The sequence below is a fragment of the Idiotropiscis lumnitzeri genome, chromosome 8 (assembly GCF_059441095.1).
Source record: "Idiotropiscis lumnitzeri isolate Australia: NSW breed Sydney's pygmy pipehorse chromosome 8, RoL_Ilum_1.0, whole genome shotgun sequence".
NCBI classification, from domain to species: domain Eukaryota; kingdom Metazoa; phylum Chordata; class Actinopteri; order Syngnathiformes; family Syngnathidae; genus Idiotropiscis; species Idiotropiscis lumnitzeri.
The window spans coordinates 19,136,284-19,152,613 of record NC_142398.1 but is presented as its reverse complement, the minus strand read 5'-3'; the positions used below and the strand labels follow the sequence as shown (position 1 = coordinate 19,152,613).

The following is a 16,330-nucleotide window of genomic DNA, read 5'->3' as shown; positions in this document are numbered from 1 at the left end:
CCTATGTAACTGTCTGCACGTTGTGCGCCCCTGGAGAGGGTGAGAGACCCATGTCGCCTCAATCCACCCAAAAAGTGTCAAATCAATATTCTGTATCCTGACTAAATGGGAATGTTTCCCCCTCGGCTCTGATCCATGCATGCTCGGCCATCTAGAGACCAAAATGAGTACTGCAAAGGCGTCAAAGCTGACTGCACATGAATTTGATCATTCCCAAAGTAGTCGATAGATGGCATATTGGCTGTGCAAATCGCTGTCTGATGTGGACTCAAGAAGTGAAATTATACAGTTCGGGTTTTTTTTTTTTGGTAGGTTTTTTTGTTCCATAAATCTGCTTCCAGGAAAGTATTACATTCACAAGCAGTGTGTCTGTATAAAGATGTCCAATCCCTGTAGCGAGTTATGCTATTAGAATACATTGTAATAAGGGTTTGTGTGTCCCAAAAATCATGGTACAGGGCTCGTCAACAAACAACTCATGTGGTCTTCTAAGGCCATCTGCGGTGTCTGCCCACCTGTTCCAAAAATAGCTCACCAGTGATGAGACATGGTGAAGTTCTAGGAATATTATATAAGTGATCTCAAAATGTAAACGCTGGCAGACATTTATTGTAATCAACTGTTGCGTATTGGTATTTATCTGTTTCCTAACGTTTGCATCTTCACTAGAAAGTTCCAACTCTTGCCACCATCCGAGCTTGTGCTCCAAGCCTCTACCTAACATCCATTAACAGCAAAGTGTCGACATGTATCCTAATTAATGCTCGTGAATAAATATCACCTCTGTGATCCTTTTGAAGGCACTTGGCACTCAGCAGTAACCTAAAGCAGGGAAACATATTAGAGTGAGACAATTATGGGATGGAACATCTTGGGGAAAGAGTCAACCGACTTAGCCATCTGACATGACAGAATGACAGAATTAAGGCAGAGCTGCAGCAATACTGTAGGTCCTAACTACTTCCATCTGCCTCTATTGGGTGAGTCACGCACACACACACACCCACACCCCCCCCCCACACACACCCACACACACCCCCACACGCACACACACACTATTGCCTATAGCTCACAGTAATATGCAGACAAAGGTACCATCTCTTTAAAATGTGGTTTGATGACTGCTCAATTACGTAGCGTTGGAAAATACTAAGTGAGCGCATATGTTGAGAACGCTACAATTTCTCTGCAATTATGGAAGCATGATCGATGTGTTCAGTGCCAAATTATACATGCAAGGCTCAACAAAGTTTTATAAAATTATGTATGAATCACTTTTGACAATGATTTTTCGATTTGTTAATCGCAAGTCATTTTAGACAGCGTTAGTGGTTAAAGCAGGGATGGGCAACTTAAATGCTGGAGAGGGCCACAAATTTTCATCAGTGCTCTTAATCTATTTAATTTTTGGTAATACATTCTTCAATGCATGTATAAAATATCCACTATCTCAACTCAACAAAAAGGTTTTGAAGCAAAGAACAAAAATCAAATAGAGTATTTTTTTCCCAGTGCAAAGGGTTGTCATGCATGAAAATTGACATTCAAGGATGGCTCCAAACTGCTAAACGAGAAACCAAAATCAAGTGCAAGAACTGTTTTTATTTTTTTATTTTATTTTTTTAAGTTTTTTTCTTTTTTTCCGCAAAAAGTAATTAATTCCAAATTTTAATATTATTGAGGAACTATGTTTTTCCGGCATGTCATTCAAAATACACACACAAAAAAAAATAGTTGGCCTACTTACATTGTGCAAGTAGTATATGGCAGTATAAGACCCTGTGTAAGTGCAACTGAGACATGACTGCCATCTGATGGTGATTGGTGATATTACAACTTAAAACTGCAGTCGACTCATGCAAATTTTCGCAGTTCGACACTCGCGGATGCGGATAGTCACAGTTTTTCCTCAATTTTCACTCATTTTGGGTGGAAAATGTGTGTTAAATGTCTATCAGTGTTTATTTTTTGTGAAGATTTTGTAGGGTTTGTTTAAAAAAAAAAAAGAAAAATGTTTTTTTTTGTTTTTTTTGTAACTGCCTCTGTTCTAAAAAGAATATCTATCCATTTTCTCGAGTTATTATCCTCTATCGAGTTTCGGGTGCGCTGGCGCCGAGCCCAAAATGACATACTCAAGATACTCTGGACTGGTCGCCACTGTGCTGCCCCGTAATCAGAATATAAAAATAATAACCTGCTCCAAATTTTCCAGTGTGCACCCATAAATCCTTTACAATGTTTGATGTCAAAGTATTCATTTTGCTTTGAGCTAAACCATCTTGCCAGAGGCAAGCCAATGCTTTACTTTAGTTTAGAACAAAAACTGGATCACCTCAAAATGACACACACGCACAAACGTGTGCACGTGCACACAGAGTAAAGCGAGGCCTGAAATTCTTTTGTCAGAACTCCGGGTTGACTAAATCCTTTCAGGCCTTGCTCGATTTCTCAACTCCTCCTTTCTGGCAGACTGCTGTCTCATACTTTCTCTGCCTGTATCTCTCTCTTGCTCTCCCTCACCGCCATGTCTCGCTTTCAAAGCCCAATCATTTCTATGGTAAACTCCTCCTTTTTCAAGCACTTCATAGGATTTTAAATAATTCAGTGATATTTTTATCATGTGACCTCTGCGTGGGCTGCGCGCATGCATTTGCATAAGCAACACAGTTGTAAGTGTTGCTTAAGTTCATTAAATGTGTGTGTGGGTGTTGCAATGTGTTGGAAACATGGACATGCTCCCTGTGTAGTGAGCTGTGTGCATGAACAAACACAATAATCGTCATTTTCTGCATGCTGGGCTCCAACCAGTGTTCTTGGTTGTTTTTTTTTGTTTTTTTGACCTGTCCTTTTTTTTTTTTTTTTTTGCTTACTTTTTATCCACAGACCAGGATCATATTATGTTCTAATTTTTGTGGAAGTAGGACTACTTCTTGGTAGAACCCTTAAGACACATTTACCAGAAGTCTCAAGACAAGAAACAGATGCATTAGATGACTGTAGAAAATATTTGGCAGACAGACCCGTCAAAAAAAAAAAAAAAAAAAAGTGTTATCTTAACCCAAGAGGGGGGGGCGGTGATTGCTAATATAATAAGCCCACTGCTTTTTCCTGGAGGAAGTAGCCTATCAACTTTAATTTCATATCAGTGGTCTGTGTCACAGTTTGAGAAGTTTGGAATGTGCTATTGCACTTGTCTGCGTGAAAGTGGTTTAAAGCACGACGGGTAAAAAAACACGTCACCAGTGGGTTTCATTTCTAACTTCATGTAATTTTGGACATATTATGTCACTCTACTGTAGGCGATGCAGACCTCACTTTATACGTTTTATTATTATTTTTTATGTTTGACAATGTGAATCGCACGGTGTAGGACTGGTTAGGACACTCGCCTCACATTGCATAGGTGCAGGCAGGGTTCGATTCCGGCTCAGGCCTTCCTTTGTAGAGTTTGCATGTTCTCCCCGTGTCTGAGTGGGTTTTTCTTCCACATTCCAAAAAGATGCATGGCAGTTTGATTGGCCACTCTAAATTGCCCCTAGGTGTGTTTGTGAGCGTGGATGATTGTTTGACTTTGCGTGCCCTGTGATTGGCTGGCACCGATACAGGGTGGACCCCAAGACAGCTGGGATAGGCTCCAGCACCCCTGCGACCCTTGTGATGATCAATGGGTCAATGCATTCACTGGCATGTTGTTAAAAAAAAAGAAAAAGAAATTTGTTAGTATTTTGGTTGTTAAAATTTTATTTGCATCTTTGCATAACTATAAAAAAAAAGCTCAGATTAAGACCAATTTATTATTGCAGTCGTAGCAGTTGTCAGGGGGTGTCGCACCCACAGATTTCAACACCAGCACTTTTACACTGTCACCATACCACCTCTTTTCTTTTGTTGTGTTGTTATGTTGTGGGCTGTGTCAAATGTTATTTTTAGTATTAGTGGCCTGCTAAAAAAAAAAAGGGCCGTAAATGGTCCTTGGGCCGAACTTTGGACACCCCTGCTATAGATGGATTCTGCAAATAGATAGCTCGACGGTATAGGAGTCCATTTGTCAATACCAGCAGCAAACCTCGAGCCCTGTACATGTTATTGTTATTTTCATCTTAAATTAGCATCACACAGCCACTCCGCAGTCGGACTCCTCCACTATCAGCACGTGACTGGGAGGGATGTAGCGAGGCAGAGCGAGGCAGGGCGGGCGAGCTGGAGTGACAGCGAGCGTGGCTGAAAACGAGTGCATCTGTGTATGTCTGCACATGTGAGTGTCTGCGTGATTTGGGGTTCATGCAAAGAGCGTTAGCTCAGCTGAGACCCGCTTACACACACCCAGCGCTCATCAAATTCTGTCACCGCTCCTCAAACACACGCACGCACATATCAATCGCATCTTTACAACCCGTCACTCTTGGCTCTGATTCAGCTTTGAGCAGAGACATCAAGCTGCTCCTGCAAAAAAACAAAAAACGAAACGCCTGCAGGTGTGTTGAGATTGACTTGAGTGCAGGGCAGGTGGACAGTGTGAAATCCTTCCCAGGCAATGGACTAAAGTGATGCACGAGTTCCATATTGTGGTGGCGACCGTGGGAATTGCGTTGTTATGTAATGGCCCGGCATACTCAGCATATGCATCGAGTCATACGGCTACGGGCAGTTTGCCGGATGGACTCCTCGTCGTCCTAACGGCACTTCTTAAGTGCTTGTGCCATCAGCATTGTGTTGCTTGCATAACCGCATCCTCGCCTCTGAGAACCCAGAGGAAGCATGTGACCACATAGAGGGTTGCTTCCCACCGAGGGGAGGGGGAGGCTATTTCTTGTCTCCCCCCCCCCCCCCCTGTATTTTTCTTCTTAGCAACAAAGGGAGTTTTTCCTACAATTATTAAGTTGACGTGCACAAGGACAACTGCTCCACTGAGGATAGTGGCTCACAAAAATAAAAGGCCAAGAATAAATCTGGCAGCAGCCTGTTAATGATTGAATATAAATGACACCTACGGCGTGATCACAGGGAAAAAAAACAACATCTGGGCAGGTGCTTCATGCCCATTAACAATCATATAATATGTGTGCTACATACTGTACCAGAAGCCCAAATGTCACATGCTCGAGCACGCTCACACTTGCGTGCTTGAGGTGATGCACACGAGCTCAGCCATACACAGCGCACGTCTTCGCTAAACAGTCTCCTCAACGTCAAAAGCGTGTGATGTCGATATTTGGGATATATGAGCAAACGCTGGCAAGCGGTTCGTTCAGCACAAATCAGCACTAAAGGGGATGAAGTTCAAAGAGTTGTGAGCCCACCAGAGATTTGGCGTTGCCACGGAGACGAGCGAGTTACCACATTCCACTGCCTGTTTCCCTGAACTGGATCTGTCATCCTGGACACACTTAAGTTGTGGCCATGTTTGCGTGTTTTGTTCAATTGAGGCTTGCTCAGAATTCGCTGCCGTTAACAGCCACCGTACCCTTGCAGTCATCGGCCACAATATTAGGAACACCTTTGTTGTCTTATAAGATGCAAGACAAAAGCGGTATTAAAAGATTTTGCCTTTATAAAATATTGTCATAATATATAATAATTATGAATAATAATGTTATAAATTTTACAATATGTGACTTATTGTGATGGTAATTTTCATTTCATAATTGTTATATCGATACATGACCGGGATAAAATATTTGAAAAAAGAAAAATGGTGAGCATGATGCAGGGCATGTCATGGCACTTTAAGTAATAAACTTCCCACAGACAATGTTATTGTCATACTCGAAGATGATTACCTTTGCAAAGGCAGATCAGATCTTCTTTCATACAGCTCTACCTTGTGCAACTATACATCGTCAAGCTTCATGTTGCACTCCTCGGGGAGTCAACTCATTTTGAGGTAGAAAGCCCAAATGAGGGTGCAAACACCCTGACAAGCCCGTATTAAGCGCTGCTTGCATGAATATTGTTCAAGCGTCACATGAGCCAGCAAGCGGCTGCACGTGCAGAGCGCACGGCATCTACAGCGTGAGAGGAGGCGCCGGCTAGTGCGCATGTTTGAGAGCCACGAGATAGAAAGAGAGAGAGCAAGCCACCGTCTCCACACTTTTCCTCTGGTCTTTCCCGCAGTTAGTCCACGATAGGTGAAATCAATGATTGGGAGTAGCTGAGGCAGCTCAAGGATCAGTTTTGGGTGTTTCAGCACTGGACAGCTCTCCACATGAGCACTTGGTGTGGCAATCTGTCTCGGCTGATGGGAAGCTCAAACATGTAGGACTTTGTTCCACAAGTGCTGCCTAAGTGGAGCCTCGAACGATGACCATCCCCGAGTTCCTCCTGGAAGTGTCCATCGTGGTGATGGCTGTTGTTACCTTGGTGACCAACATGTCAGTGCTGCTGTGTTTCACCCAGAGCTCAGAGTTGAGGTCCCACGTCCCGGGCATCTTTGTCCTGAATTTGTCTTTCTCCAACATCCTCCTGGCGTTCATCAACATGCCGGCCACCTTTTTCGGGGTGGCCAAAAGCACAGAGCCCTTCGGGAACTTGTTCTGCCAACTCGTCAGCTTTGCGGAGACTTTCCTCACCACCAACAGCATGCTGAGCATGGCGGCTCTCAGCCTGGACAGATGGATCGCCGTCGTGTTTCCTCTGAGTTATTCCAGCAAGATGCGCTACCGGGATGCCATCCTGATGGTGGTCTACGCCTGGCTGCAGTCCCTGACCTTCTCTCTGACTCAGCTGCTCATGGACTGGGGAGGCTACAGCCACACGTACGCCTCGTGCACCGCTCACCTGGCCGCAGAGGGAAGGTCGCAGTTGGCCGCCTACGCCACCTTCACCGTGCTACTCCACTGCTGCAGCTTTACTTTCAGCCTGGCCGTGCTGTGCTTCTCCTACCTCAAAGTTTTGAGAGTGGCCAAGTCCCACTGCAAGAGGATCGACGTCATCACAGTGCAGACTCTGCTCCTGTTGGTTGACATTCACCCCAGGTACAGCACGAGCGCATTTGTGTTAAGTAGATTGAGACTAAATGATCATGTAAATATTTAATGCGTTCTAACATTAGATGTGCATGAATCTTTTTTTCCTTGTCGTGTCAGTGTGAAAGAAAGGTGTTTGGCTGAACAAAAAAAGAGGAGGCAGAGGGCCACGAAGAAAATTTGCATCTTCATCGGTTCCTTCGTCTTCTGTTATTCACCATATGTTATAACAAGGTAATTAACAGCTTTGTATCTGTTGCCTTGCATATTACTCACAGCCCTAAACAGAAAACGCTGGATGGTATACAGGTCTTAGACCACCACTAGTTTGCATTTAGTGATCTTTTTCTATTATTGGTATGACATTAAAACAGTAAACCGAAGAAAATGCACTTTAGCAGGGACATTAAATTGGGGTGCATGCTGGTTTGTTTTTATATTTCTTGTCAACTTCTAAATTAAACTTTTTACAACGGCCTATAATGTTTAAATTTTACTTTGTTGTTTATTATTTTTATTATTATTATTATTATTAAATGACACAAGAAACTGGCAGAAGACTTACAGTATATATTTATTGAAAAACAATCAGAATTTTTGCTGTTGTGCCAAAACGTCCTCAATTATTCATACTTTTTTTTTTTTACAATGCAGTGACACCCAGTGCTATTAAAAAAATTATTATTACCGTAAACATTTTTTTTGTGTCAATAGTCAAATTTTTGTCTTTTTTTTTGGGTGCAATTTATCATAAAAAGACAATTATATAAGGTGATTGGAACACTGACAAAACTACAAATCTGAGGATAGCCCTATGATATTTGTATAAAAATAAAACAGTTAAAAGGGCAAGAATAAAACCCACCCGTTTTTAGCCATCTAATTTTTTCTCTTCTGTCGATTGAAAATAACGTCAGAGTTGCTCAGGGCTCAGCTAATGACCAGTCATGGCTTAGCTTCAGAAAACAGGTGAGCCGTGATTGGTCGTTAAACGGATGGATTTTCTCATATTGCACAAACGCACTATTAATCAGAATGTCATGTTTTGACTAGTGAAGGCGCATAGAACAGATACTTGTAAAGATTTTTTTTTGGTTGACTTCGCCTAACAATGGTATAGACAAATTATATTATATACAGTCACAGTGAAATATTTTCTTCTTCTCAGGGTGAAGTAACGGAAAATAACTTCATGTTGTAATATGTACAATAAACTATTTTTTTATTCTGTATCTAAATTACCTAGCCACACATGAGGCAAACTTGCACGTTGTAATGCGATCCAGTATAGGGGTTATATTGAAATTAACACAAAACAATGCAGTCAGAGAGGTGTTAATTTATCTATCTGCTGTACGATCTATAATTACTATAATCGTACAGAAATGTCTCATTGTGAAAAGTCTCTTTACTATTTCATTTATCTTATTTAGCTCCAGATATGCAAATGATCAGAAATAGATGCCACACCAGTGTAAATTCCAAACCAATACACACCCCTTCTTTTCTCTTGCAGGTTAGTGGAGTTGTTGCCCTCTGTGCACATCCCACAGTACTGGGGCATCACCACAAAATGTCTGTGCTACGCGAAGGCATCAAGCGATCCTTTTGTCTACTGTCTCCTGCGGCATCAGTACAGAAAGGTCCTGGTTCGTGTCATCGGCCGCTTTTTCAGAAAGGATCATTACTTGCTGTCTGCCAGCAGCTGGAGCAGCACATTTGACACCACAGAAGATAATTGCGCGAGAACAACATGAATTCAGCGTGCGGCTCTTTCTAACGAGGCGGCAACTGCACCTCTTCTGCTCAATGTTGATATGAAAGCAGATGGAAGGGAACCTGTTACGCTGCTCAAGGACACTTTCACTGAGGGCTTGGTCACATGCTTCGTGAAGACACAGTGTGACCATTTTTTTTTTCTCAAGGACGATATTTGCTGAATGCAGGCGCGCATTGTTGTGATGTGTGCCAAAGATCCTTTTAAACGCTACAGACTGTTGACCTCCATAGGGCTGATCAGTTTGCCCGCAGGGGCGCTGCCAAGGATTTCTTCATACAAGCAAAAATACACATTATACAGTGTGCATTTACATCGTAAATGTTATTGTCAGAGCTGGGCACTTGACCCTTTTTTGCCGGACAGTCCACGGTCGTCTGGCCGTGATCTCGTACCATTCGGGCCTCGACCCTCCGGCCTTATTCATTAAAACAGGGGTTACGTGATGTCAGAATAAGGAAATACAGGCACGCTTGAATGCACACTGCTGTCTCACGTCTCTTCAAACACAAACAGATGGTAGTGGCACTTTTACGCCTTCGGAGGCAATTTTTGTCATTTTGCCCATTTTGCGAATAGGTTCATCACACGGATGAGGGTTGATTCGTGGGCTGGACTAAAATCAACCTCCAGTCTTTGTTGATTGAACACTTTTTTTTTTTTTTTAAATTGATCATTTCCCGCCCCAAAAATCGGCATCCGGCTGGGCCGGAGGGCCTCACCGTTCCGCCCCCGGGACGGACTGCCCAGCTCTGGTTATTGTACTGTGCACTTCCAGTTACATTGCATTTGTAAAGAAATGTTATTTGTGCATAAAATTACATGATGTAGACTCAGACAACAACTGAATTGACATGGAATATTGTGTCCAGTGCCATGTGTTTGAAATGTTGTGATTGTACCACATGACAACACAGATACACATCTAAAGAATAAACTGTCACTTTTAATCCTGTAAAAAAATACTGGTCTTATGTGTTTAAATATATTCTGCAGTGCCTGCTCTGCGCCTTTTATGGACTGCATGTCATAGTCCCACGTCCATTACCTCGGTGATGTCGACATTGAGAGGATGATGACTGTGTTCCTGATTTTAAGTCTCTCTCTTTCTCTCTCTTTCTCTCTCCCTGTCTCTCTCTCTCTCTCTCTTTCTCTCTCTCTCTCTCTCTTTCTCTCTCTCTCTCTCTCTCTTTCTCCCTGTCTCTCTCTCTCTCTTTCTATCTCTCTCTCTCTCTCTCTCTCTCTCTCTCTCTCTCTCTCTCTCCACCCCCAACACACACGTTGAGCGAGCGGTGCAGTGAAATATGATCAGTGCAGCAGTAAAGCCACGCTTGGCTCAGCTCAGCTCAGCTCTTCGGGTCAGGGATGCGCTGCACAAACAAAGGAAGGAGGTCTCCGTGCAGCGGGTTGTAATTACCATCGGGCGTTCAAGAAGTTGTGACTCGCCACTCACATCTGCCACATCACAGTGTTGTCGGGCAGTCTACGAGGTAAAGAAACATGCTTTTTGGACTTTTAGGGCTGTTTCTGGCTCTGACGGAAAGTTGTTGGTGCGCGCCAGCACAGACCTGCCATCCAGGAGACGAACTTTTAGGTGAGTTATTTGTTTAAATGTATTTTTTCTCATACGTTTTAGTAACAAAGGGCGCACCATTAGAAGTAAAAGGATGTCTATATGCGCACGTGGATGGCCTCTCTTGAATGCAGCGTGATTACGCAATTTGCTCATAAATCTATCATTCTATTGTTTATGAATACTAATATTGCTGTAGAATTATGCCCCCCCCCTAATTGAAAATAATCTATTTGCAAAGCGTTTAAATTGACTCCGAAAAACCTGACTTCAGCAAAAGCTATGCTTTGTATAAACAAACAGCGCCCCCTAGCGTTTGTTTATGTTAAGTCCCTTCATTTTCATCCATCTTCATGTGTGGCATTTCTCCCCCCCACACACAGGCAGATGCAGTCACAGTGTGACCGATGAAAAACGTAAGTGACTCAGCATTATTCATCAAAGATGAGTCTACATTTTCATTTATTAATAACTGCAATCAAATAATTTAAATGTCTACATCACAGGTGTTAAACTCATGACTGTTTTTTTTTTGTGTGTGCCCACAAGAGCAAATAAATTGTCAGCTCTTGCTAAATGTGTTTGTTCTTTTCATTTTGGCAGGAAATATGTAAGGAACCTAAATATTATTAAATATGTGCATGCCACAAATCATTGCAGGAGCAATTGTGTAAATGTCTTGACTACGATGTGACCCGCGACAAAATGAGTTTGACACCCCTGCATTAAAAATAAATTGCAACGTACGTGCTACTACATGACAAACGTTTCTGTTCCCCACAGCTAGCTGCACAGAGATGCATCTGAGCTACTGTAATGATGTAGGATACACTAGGTGGGTTCTAGAGGTTGGTATAACTTCACCTAAGAAATCAGTCACAGCGTCCTCTGCGTGATATCAACCTCGCTTGGTTATTACTTGGTGCGCGTAGTAATCTCCAGGTCAACTACAGTAAATATGTCATTCCTTTTGAATCACTGTTCGCATTGATCTTCCATTCCTTCTCCAGAACAATGTTTCCCAACATCCTCGGCCACCGGACTCGCATGGATGCCGAATCGGGGGCAGAGTACCTCCTCCTGAGTGTCATCCATGGCCTTCTTAACGGAGAGTGCTCCCCTGACATCCGTCTCGTGGGCTGCTCGGTACTGGCGTCGCCCTGCCGGGATGACAAGATGATCAAGCCCTGTCGCAGCACGTGTGAGGCCCTGAGGAAGGACTGTGCTCACACTTTTGAGGCCATAGACATGGCCTGGCCATACTTCCTGGACTGCGACCGCTTCTTTGCTAGCGACCAAGAGGGCTGCTTTGACCCACTGGTGGCGCTAAGAGGTAAAAAAAAGTTTTTGGACAACGCCAACAGAATTCTAAATTTGGTTCTCCAACATGCGTTCCACCCACTTCAGCCAGACAGGAGCAAGCAAGGTCCAGCCTCTCAGCAGATGAACCCAGCACCATCATTCAGTTCACCCACAGCACCAACAGTCAGATGTACAGCTTACTGAGGAGAACAGCAGCAAAGTGTTCTCACATTTCTCACGTTTACAGCATCGGCCGCAGCACCGAGGGCCGAGATTTACTGGTCATCGAATTCAGCAACAATCCTGGACAGCATGATCTGTGTAAGTAAACCATGTATGTTTGTATTTTTTTACTCTAAATTAGGCAAAGGCTTTTCACTGCAATTTTAAAGTGACTCTAGATCAGGCGTGGGCAAACTAAGGCCCGGGGGCCACACACGGCCCGGTAAACGTTAAACGCCGAACTTGAAAAAAATTAAATGAATAGACCTTGTTAATGTTTCATTTTCTACACTTAAGTGGAGCCAGAGGTCAAGCTGATCGGCAACATGCATGGCAATGAAGTGCTGGGCCGGCAGCTGCTCATCTACCTGGCTCAGTACTTGTGCTCCGAGTATACCTTGGGAAACCCGCGGGTGCAAGCCATCATCAACACCACCCGCATTCACATCTTGGCCTCCATGAACCCCGACGGCTACGAGCTTGCCGCTGCAGAGGTAGAGGATAGCAATGACCCGGAGCTCATCAACCAGGAAGTAAATATTGTTAACAGTACATGAAAAGACAAATTGCCATTATCCGTTGTCAGTCCACTCTGCTTTGTCTTTCTGGAGGAGGGGTGAAGGCAGTAAGTACTGATCGCATTCGCTGATTTGTTGGCAAATTGAAATGGGAGGTCTGTCACAACTTTGTGTTATTATAGTCTCGGAAATAAGACGGGACAAAGGAGTTGTTTCATTTTGAATTCATTAAGGCAAAGCATCTTAACACATACATTTAAATTGGCACAATTATATTGAGAATCAATTAATCTGTTGATAAATTTGTTGTTTTAATTGATGAGTCAGATAAAAAAAATGTTTGAATTTCCTTCCAATTATTAAAAAGCAAGACATGATACAATAAAATACAACTTTATTTCAAATTGCAATGTAGAAATTGCACAGACATAAATTAATCATTCAATTTCTAGTTTGGGTTTGACTTCTATCGCAACTCTACGTCCGTAAAAGATAACCGATTGTCATCTTGTTGAAGTGTGATGACTCAGTACAGCATCTGACAAGTAGAAATCATTACGGCAGACAGTACTGATACCTTCCACCCGCCAATCTGTTTTTTATTGTCTGTCTCCATACTGAGGTCCTCCCACAGCCAGATTGAGTCATCATTAGATTTATGAGAAAGACATATTATATCACATACGACCTGGCAGTGGGAGGACTCTAATTACTCCTTTTTCAACTCCGCATTTTACGTATTTCTTCTTCATCATCATCATGCTTTTCGATACCCTGTTATGTATTTTTAATCCTCCCTTGTCCCAACGCATTTTCTGTCTGAAATGTTAACATTCTGAAAGAGTGACTTTTCACAAATGTGTTAACACTGTCCTGATCTCTTTTTGTTGACTTTGTTTTGATTTAGTTTTGTTGTTGTCATGTTTTTCCGTTTCCTATTTTTCATCTCGTCTACTCGCTATAGGTTCTTGTCTCTGCCCATTTTCGTCAACCCATTTCCTTGTGTCAGCCAATCAACTAACCTCCAGCTACTCGTGTCTTGTCCAGGTGTGTCTGACAAATCTAGATGTGAGAATGACAGTCACCCCACCAAAAAAAAAAAAGTAACAAAAAATCAAAACAGAACACTCACCATGAGTGATTGGTTGACATAGAAAAGGTCTACTGAGAATAGTTGGAGACGAAAACCTAACGAGGAGACACAACATGAAAAAGGCGACACAAGTAAAGAACGAGATGTGTAAAAAAAGAAAAAAGGAAACCTTAAAAACAGAGATCATGACAAACACGCTTTTATTGTATGCAATGGACTGATCACTCAAATGTCTTTAAATGCCATTCGACTTCTCTTTGTCGGATATATGGTGTTGTCTTCATGTCAACAATGGATTTAACAGAGATAGTCTAACAATTTCTTGACTAACATCCAAATAGTTTTCGCACCACATGCTTCCTCTAACATCATCATCACGATCATCAATATGACGTCACTCTCACTCGGTTTAACTCCTCCAGTGGTTTGAATCGAAATGTTTCAGGGTCACTTGCTGAACGGTTGGACTAACGGCCGCACAAACGCCCAGAACATTGACCTGAACCGCAACTTTCCTGACCTCACATCAGTCTTCTACCGGAACCGTCGAAGCAGGCACTACCGCACTGACCACATCGCAATTCCTGACGGCTATTGGTTTGAGAAGGTAAAATAAAATTATGTCACGTCTATTGATAATTACAGCCAATAAAAAAAAATACAGCATTGTCTCAGATTATAATGTAAATTTTAAAGTTCTTCTGTCAATTAACTAGTAGTGCTAAGTAAAACTATTTTCTCGCAATTGATACAGTCAATTCAGTACTCGTTATGCCCTGTAGGTGGCACCAGAGACCTTTGCAGTGATGAAGTGGATCAGATCAATTCCCTTCGTCCAGTCAGCCAGCCTCCATGGAGGTGAGCTGGTCGTCTCGTATCCCTTTGACTTCTCCCGACACCCACACGAGGAGAAGATGTTCTCACCCACTCAGGATGAACGGGTAATGCATGAATGAAATGAAAGGATGATGTGGATGATAAATGACGATGAGAACGTTCATAACCGGGCCACCTGCAGGTGTTTAAGCAACTGGCTCGTACCTACGCAGACGCCCATGCCACCATGTCAGACAATGACACAGACAGGTGCGGGGCAAACTTTTACCGAACGAAGGGCATCATCAACGGGGCACTGTGGTACAGTTTTCCTGGAGGTGAGACGCGTTTCTTTTTCCCCAAGGCCACATTAGCTCATTGTTGTACTGGCTGGCAAAGGAACACTGCGTGAAGTTGACCAGCATGCAGTCCAACTCACTTAAGTAGAGTATAACTATTCACAAGTGTCATAACTACTTTGCCTTTTTCTATGTTAGTAAGTGTGTATCTGTATTTTAACAAGATATCGATCTTAATTGTTCAAGACACTCGAATGGTGGCCTTTGCATACTACATGCGATATTTCTCCTTTGCAGGTATGTCAGACTTTAACTACCTGCACACAAATTGTTTGGAGATCACAGTCGAGCTGGGCTGTGACAAATTCCCTGCGGAGGTCGAGCTTTACCCTGAATGGAAGAGGAACAAGGAAGCTTTGCTCAGTTTTGTAGAGTCGGCAAGTATATCTGCATGGTTTGTTCACCTGCCTAAATTGACTGCATGCGAACGGCTCCCAGAATTGACTCTATAAAAAAAAAGCGATCGGAAGATGGGGCCATTAGTAGTGGTTCACAAAGCTAACGTTGACGAAGATGCCAAGTCAGCCGGGATAGGAATTATTGCCGGTATGTGTTGGGAAAATGGAAATTGAGTTTCACTATTTCATTGAGCTGCTCAAACAGGTCCATCGGGGGATTAAAGGTGTTGTGAAGGATGTTGATGGCAATGGGATCAAAGATGCCACCATATCTGTCAAGGGAATTCGCAAAGATATCACCACGGGTAAACTTTCGCTGGAATTTCTCCTCGCTCCTTCTTGTTTTCGTTCTCATTTGCCGATGTGACATCAACAATCTTGCTCTGTGCACCCTCGTTGTTCAGCTGAAGGTGGAGACTACTGGCGTCTGCTGAGCTCCGGTACTCACATCGTGACAGCCACTGCCAAAGGTTACTCCAGAGTCAGCAAACGGGTTCATCTGCCTCAGAACCTCAACAAGGCTGGACGTGTGGACTTTGTCTTGAAGAAGGTCAGTTGACGGTTCTGCTACATAGGCTTGATCAAATGGGATCTGGGCTCTCGATTGTCACGCTCGTTACCATCTTGTATGCAGGTTCCCCTGGAGCCTGATATTGATGACCACTTCTTCCCCACAACGGACACATGGGATCGATTTGACCCTTACAATCAGTTTGAACGCTACAGCGAGCCAGATGTAGTTGACGGAGGGATCGAGCGTCAGGAAAAACCCTGGTGGTGGTCCTACTTCTCCCAGTCTGGCATCTCACCTCCAAACTGGCTGCTGCGAAATGTCTAAATTCACTTGAGGACAACACAGGTCTTATTGTACCGCTCCAAAACATTCTTTGGGTGCATTTTTGGAGATGTATTAACATTGGCTTCAACAAGACTCGACAAAACGATTTTCTACCATGCTTCAAATGTAATTCTAGTGAGCATTTGAAGGCGATGACATCCAAAAATAATAGCATGAACTATTTCGATGACAGACGAGTAAAGGCAGCTGCATAAAATGCCCTCATTTTGTTTTTTTTTTACAGTCTAATGATTTTTCTTATGTTTTGTGTGCATTTTCAACATCATTCATGTCACAAAAGCCTGGAAGCGTAACGTCCTTTTTTTTTATACTGAGCACAACACTCACACTTGGATTTATAGTGCTAATGATGTGCCACGTATACAGATGCTTTGCTTTGTTTTATATAAAAAATAAAGCATTCAAGAAAATTATTGAAATTGTGTGCGAATACAGCAGTTGTTGTTGT

The 16,330-nt window shown here is 42.9% G+C and overlaps 2 protein-coding genes across 4 annotated transcripts; both read left to right on the top strand.

Moving 5' to 3' along the window:
- Positions 1–5,785: 5,785 nt before the first annotated feature.
- Positions 5,786–9,574, top strand: gpr78a (G protein-coupled receptor 78a). The gene is made up of 3 exons (XM_088303003.1): positions 5,786–6,974; positions 7,086–7,199; positions 8,482–9,574. The coding sequence occupies exons 1-3, from the start codon at positions 6,301–6,303 to the stop codon at positions 8,720–8,722; spliced, it is 1,029 nt and encodes a 342-aa protein (XP_088159129.1). The 5' UTR covers positions 5,786–6,300; the 3' UTR covers positions 8,723–9,574.
- A 475-nt stretch (positions 9,575–10,049) lies between these two features.
- Positions 10,050–16,324, top strand: cpz (carboxypeptidase Z). 3 transcript variants are annotated; one of them, XM_088303000.1, is made up of 13 exons: positions 10,050–10,336; positions 10,699–10,731; positions 11,099–11,150; positions 11,326–11,648; positions 11,723–11,938; positions 12,137–12,333; positions 13,896–14,057; positions 14,233–14,391; positions 14,469–14,604; positions 14,863–15,002; positions 15,229–15,328; positions 15,428–15,573; positions 15,658–16,324. In XM_088303000.1, the coding sequence occupies exons 1-13, from the start codon at positions 10,243–10,245 to the stop codon at positions 15,859–15,861; spliced, it is 1,962 nt and encodes a 653-aa protein (XP_088159126.1). In that variant the 5' UTR covers positions 10,050–10,242; the 3' UTR covers positions 15,862–16,324. The 3 variants fall into 3 exon arrangements, with proteins under 3 accessions (XP_088159126.1, XP_088159125.1, XP_088159127.1); XM_088302999.1 differs by having other exon boundaries at positions 12,137–12,372; positions 15,658–16,323; XM_088303001.1 differs by having other exon boundaries at positions 10,300–10,336; positions 11,099–11,163; positions 12,137–12,372; positions 15,658–16,323.
- Positions 16,325–16,330: the final 6 nt, after the last annotated feature.